This window comes from Pantherophis guttatus, chromosome 5 (genome assembly GCF_059756535.1).
Source record: "Pantherophis guttatus breed Tessera chromosome 5, ASM5975653v1, whole genome shotgun sequence".
NCBI lineage: Eukaryota > Metazoa > Chordata > Lepidosauria > Squamata > Colubridae > Pantherophis > Pantherophis guttatus.
The window spans coordinates 32,363,121-32,369,143 of record NC_142067.1 but is presented as its reverse complement, the minus strand read 5'-3'; the positions used below and the strand labels follow the sequence as shown (position 1 = coordinate 32,369,143).

Below are 6,023 nucleotides of genomic sequence, written 5' to 3'. Positions count from 1 at the left end.
GCATATTTTGAAAATATAACCATACATAGAGATACACATACACACATATATTTTAATTTCATATTGGTAATGTTTTATTCATTGAAGGTTCCTCAGAAAATAATGCCTGTGTTTATGTCTCTCTAACTAGCAAATTTAGATTACTATATACTCAGGTCTTCTGATCTAGCATTTTGATTTCCTGATTTGTGCAGTGCATTGTAAATCCACAGCTTAATGATAAAACCATAGTCACACTATTGGTTTCCACTGTGGACAGAAGAAAACTTTCTTTTAAACTTAGAATAAAACCAACAGTGACATTCTTGCAGAGGTAACCACATTGTGGCAGGAAAAAGCTCATGATTGGGGGCTAGAACAGAAGAGGGTATTTTTTTCCCCCTCCTTCTATCTTAAAATATGAACAGGTGGGGTTTTAAAAAATATTTTCCATCTCTCATTTTACCATGACACCCCTTGTTCTGAATGTCCAGAGAGTACATAAGTGTGTTGAAATGAGCCTTGAAATATTCATCTTTCCATCGTCTTAAGGAAAAGATCAACCATGAGACTTTACTTGGCAATCATTCTAGCTATTTCTTTTCTGGAGAACTTCAAAGTCCTTATTATCAGAGGTATGTTTTGATTTTTTTCCCCCTTTTCAATTCAAGAGTAGCATCTGAATTGCTATTCCTAGCTGGGATAATATTTGTACTACATGCTCTTCTAGAAGTAAAATCAATTTCAATGCGACATGAATTTCTCTCTGGATTTCTGGTCCATTTTCTGTCAGTTTAAGAAATTAAAACTTTTATAGATGTTTTTATAGATGTATAAAAGAGTTGATTTGAAGTCTTTAATGTCTATTAAGATGGTGTGATCTCATGGAACTATTCTCCAAATAGTTTTGATAATTAGCTGTGCAACCCCTTTAAAGTGTGTGAAGTATTAAATATAGCTTTAATACTTTTTCATGAATACAATCTTGCCATTAGGCTCTATGCCCTGGTAGAACATTGTAGTGCCAATTTTCATATCTGTGCACAACTTCTTGAATGCACAGAAAACTCTGTAGATTTGGTCACCCATTCTGCAAGCAGGTCCTTGATTTTTTGGTTGCAAATGGATACCAACAAAGGCACCTGAATAGGCAATCAATTTCATTTGTTTGCCATCTTTTTGTCTTCTTTTTCTTTCTTCCATTAATAAAGACATCTTGGAATTCAGCCTCCATGTTCATGAAATAGAGTGAACAATTTTTTTCATTCATAAGGAAAAGAATCCATTATGAATTAGAAGAATGTCTTTTTGATCCTCATAAGTCCGTATATGAGTAGGGGTTTGATCCTGTTATAATTATATTTACAGATCGTGGATAAAGTATTTCCATGTTTATTAGGTCTCAAATCTGACTTAAAGGTTTTTGAAGCATTCATTAGGCAAACTATACATGAGCACACAAGAGATACAAACTTAAGGTAAACCGCACCAAACTCGATTGCAGGAAATACGACTTCAGCAACAGAGTGGTCAATGCCTGGAATGCACTACCTGACTGTGGTTTTTTCCCCCCAAACCTCCAAAACTTGAACCTTAGACTACTGTTGACCTCACCCCTTTCCTAAGAGGTCTGTAAGGGGCATGCATAAGCACACCAACATGCCTACAGTCCCTGTCCTAATGTCCCCTTTTATTCGTATCCATTTCATGTATTAATAATCATGTTTATACTTATATATGTTATCTAATACATGCTTGACAAAATAAATTTTAAAAAATAAACTATAATGGATGCTTAAAATTTAATCATTCCTATATTGGAAAAGCTTGTATTTTAGTTTCACAATTGTGCTCTCACTAGTTCTGATTCAGTATCTTGGATATGATTTACTTTTGCCAATAGGTATAGGAATCTACTTCTTGTGTGGGTATAATCTCACTGTGTTTATTCTTTAAATAAATTAAAGTATGTTGGAGAATTGGAAAGAACATTCTGCAAATTAATGCCAAACGACATCGATTATCTACAGTAATTGGTGGCAATTGCAATTAATAAGCATTTTTTTTTAGGAAAACAAATGTTCCTATGCTGCTAAGCTATGATTACTAAGAAGTATAAAATTATCTATTATGTGTGTGTGTGTGTGTGTGTTTGTGTATAATATATAAAATATTTATATCTGTATGTATGCATGTACATCTAAGTTGCTGTTGAGATGTAACTTTGATATCTGAAGGAGTAGTATGTATACCTATGTGAACAGACAGGATTGAAAAAAATGGGAAGGAAGGAAGGAAAATTACCTCCTTCAAAGAACTAATTGATTGAAACTATTGGATAAAGAATGAAAATACCTTCAGGAATTAGATGGTACATGTGTAAGATTTGAAAATTTGACAACAACAAAATACTTTCAACATTTTTTTGTGTGTGCATGGTTTTTTTTAAGGAACCTTAGGGAGTCAACCTCTGGCAGTTAACTCCTGTTTAAGCCTGCATACAGAAGAAATAAACATTAAACAACTTGAACATTACGAAAAACATGAACATCCCAGAAAAGTTGTAATGTGAGTATCTAATCTTCAATTGTAGGCCTGGAAAAGAATGTTCCACCAGCAAAAATGGAAAGAGATATCAAAACACATATGTATACAATTGTATAGGTGTTAATAGACTGAAGAGTCATTTAATCCCCCGAATAATTGTCTGGTGATTGGAGGGAACAAAGCGAGGAAAAACACGTTATTGCCTATATATCTTCTCTTATTGGAGACACAAAATAAAAACTGTAGTTCCCCAAGTCATTTAGAACAGGTCTCCAACTTTGGCAACTTTAAGACTTGTGAACTTCAACTCCCAGAATTCCTCAGCCAGCTTTGAAGTCCACAAGTCTTAAAGTTGCCACGGTTGGAGACCCCTGATTTAGAATACACTATATACATCCAAAGATATTTGAGTACAACTTGGTAAGAGGAAGCCCCATTAGTTTAAGGTATCAAAAATCAGGAGGAGATTGTAGCATATTTTCTGATTAAAAAGCATTAGCTTGTGAGTTGTAGCTCCTATTATCAGATGCCACTCTATGCGTTAGATGAAGTGAACTTCAGCTTACAAAAAATTATTCCTTTTAATAAAATGTGTGTCTAGTAACAGAAAAGGTGCTACTAGAATTGTTCAGACTATTTTAGTACACCTTTATAAGGTATTTCTATGACAGATCAGCCAAATACTCCTAATAACTTAAGAGCTGACAGCAGGGGTGAAATGCTACCGGTTCGCACCAGTTCTGGCGAACAGGTAGTGACGGTGGCGGGTGGTTTGGAAAACTGGTAGCAGCAGCAGTGCAAGGCTCTGCCCACCTGCCCGGACACCGTTTTTTACCCTCTGCTCATGCACAGAAGGGTTTGTGCATGTGCAGAGGGTCCAAGAGTGCATGTGATGTAGCGCATACACTTCCGAACCAGTAAGGAAGATAAGTAGATTTCACCCCTGGCTGACAGTAAATATTAAAGGCTTTTATTTGTCTCTAGTACCTGGTGTTCACAAATACATTTTAAATTACAGTTGCTATCGTCTTTAATCTCAGGCTATGCTTACCTAAGTTTGTGAGTTAGTGCTCAGAAGGAGGAAGCTAGGTTAGCTGCTATGTTCTTTAGTACTTGCCAGCTCCATGCTGATAATATTTCATTCAGCCAGTTAAAGTCTCTATCAGCTGCCAATGCTGTTCCCTATAATTATGGTATACAACCACATATATACTGTACAGTATACCTATATCTTTGCTTATGGACCCTTTAATCTGTATCTGATATCATATATTGACTTTAGGGCTGGAAGTTTACCTACATTCTCAACAAACCTCTTAGTATATTGAAGTGCTTTTCACTGCTTCCTACTTTTAGGAACTAAGTGAAGCTAGATAATAAAAATAAAAGTCTAGTCAATGGAGGAACACAGAAGTTGGTAGGCTAATTTCAGGCTCATACAGGACAATAATTCAGCTGTTATTCAAATCCCTGATAGTTATTACAAAATAAAGATTGCTGTTTTAGTCTCATGTGTAATGTGAAACTATGTACTAAATTGTAATAATTATCTGTCCAATTCAGGTTGTTGGAAAGTTTGTAACTCGTTATAATTTGGAAATTTTGCAAGTAGTAATGTGGCAGGTGTGAAAGGAGAAAGCAAACTAGGTGTCAGTGACAGAAAGTTGGAATAATAATAATAACAGCAACTCTTAAACTGTGTAAAACTTTTGACTTAAGTGAACAAAGCTGATTATATTAATAATATTTGAAGTCTCAATTTTTTAAAGATACTATTTTGTGGCATTTTAAAGATGAATAAATGTATTATCACATAAGATTTTTAAGGATTTAAGTAAACTCTTCACAATAGAATAGAGGCATGAGTATCCAGAACAAATATGTAAATTGATTTTAAAAATGTTTGAATGAATGTGAAATACTACCAAATGTAGTTGATTCATATGTATTATTTAATATCCAGTCACTGAACAATGAATATATGATAACAGCAGAAGCTAAAATCAGAACTTTTCATCCTATTGGCTTCCAATAATATTACCTTCCATCACAATATAGTGCTGGTATAGACTAGGGGTGGGTTCTACTTATCTTTACTACTGGTTCGCAACGGGACCGCAGACGCACTCTTCTGCACATGCGCAGAAGCGTTCTGATAACGTCGGGGTCGGTGGGTAGAGCCTCCTACCGGTTTTACCGGGGGCAACCCATCACTGGTATAGACCTTAGGGTATTACTTCAACATTCTTTTGACTTGATTTTTATTTTCTTGTAGTTTAATTACCAGAAGAGGAGTCAAGATCTGTGTGCCACATGATGCTCCCTGGGTGAATAATGCCATCAGAAAATTGAACAAAAAAAAGCGTAAAACAAGAGACTTAAAAAACCTACGTAGAGCTAATAACTGGACAAACAGAACAACTACATAATGTTTGCAAATTACTTACAGGAAATAAAAATTCAAAACCATTAAAAATTTTACTGGAATAAATTCACTGCTATACCCAGAGTTTATTGATTTTTGAGCTTTTGGTGCTGACTGTGGACTTAATTACTTCAGACTTGTGTGATTTATATTTATTATGTAAACCAAATCAATCACTATTTTCAGAACTTTTTCTAGATTGGATTCTTAATAGGATTTTGGTTCTTCCAGCAGATTCATTAGCTAAAGCATTATTCTGTGCAGCTTTCATGTTTCGCTGCTGGATAATCTGAAAGGTTCCCACAATTAGAGAGCAACAGAATTGATGGAATAGCCATTTTTGGCAGAATAGGAAGAAGCCTTGGAAATAACGAGAACGTCACACTTAGAGAATGATGTGAGTCTTTAAGGAATGTGTCCATTGCCAAACTTCTTTCCAAGTTAATATCTATGCCATATCACCATTTTAAATAGTCTATCATGCTTTTTTCTTAGCATTCCAATTATCAGAATAATTTTGGTATTATCAATGTTGCAGATAGAAAAAAGACTCAGGCATTGGCTGCTGTTCAAAAGCTAAATGGAAGAAAGCAGTATCAACAAAAAGTTTAAAAATAAATATGTGTACAGATATGTACATTCCTTTTGCTAGGAACATTTCATAGATGATAATACTACATGAATCTATATCGTGTCTTAACCATGCTATGTTGAATAAGCCATCTTACAATAAGCTAGATCCAAACAAATTACCTTATTGTTTATCACAATGTATGATTCAGTCATTGCTTGTGACTGTCATTCTTTTCTGATATATTTTTTCAGTCCCTCAATGTTTAACGTTAACTTTCTTATCAATTGGCACTTAAACTAGGATTGTTATTCCTTTGTGTATTACATTAATGATTTAATATTTAATGTTAACTTACTTATCCATAGTCCAATTTACTATTAAAATAAATATTACAGAATTGAATAGATACAATGTATTGAGGATATTTAAAGATATTAAAATCTTGGTTCATTGAAGAACTATGTACTGTATATTGTAAATCAATACAAAAACATTCAC

General features: G+C 34.2%; 1 protein-coding gene across 1 annotated transcript; it reads left to right on the top strand.

The window, feature by feature from the left end:
- The first annotated feature begins 453 nt into the window (after nucleotides 1-453).
- Nucleotides 454-5,017, top strand: LOC117664321 (lymphotactin-like). Its single transcript, XM_034415249.3, has 3 exons — nucleotides 454-614; nucleotides 2,430-2,547; nucleotides 4,802-5,017. The coding sequence occupies exons 1-3, from the start codon at nucleotides 545-547 to the stop codon at nucleotides 4,953-4,955; spliced, it is 342 nt and encodes a 113-aa protein (XP_034271140.2). The 5' UTR covers nucleotides 454-544; the 3' UTR covers nucleotides 4,956-5,017.
- Nucleotides 5,018-6,023: the final 1,006 nt, after the last annotated feature.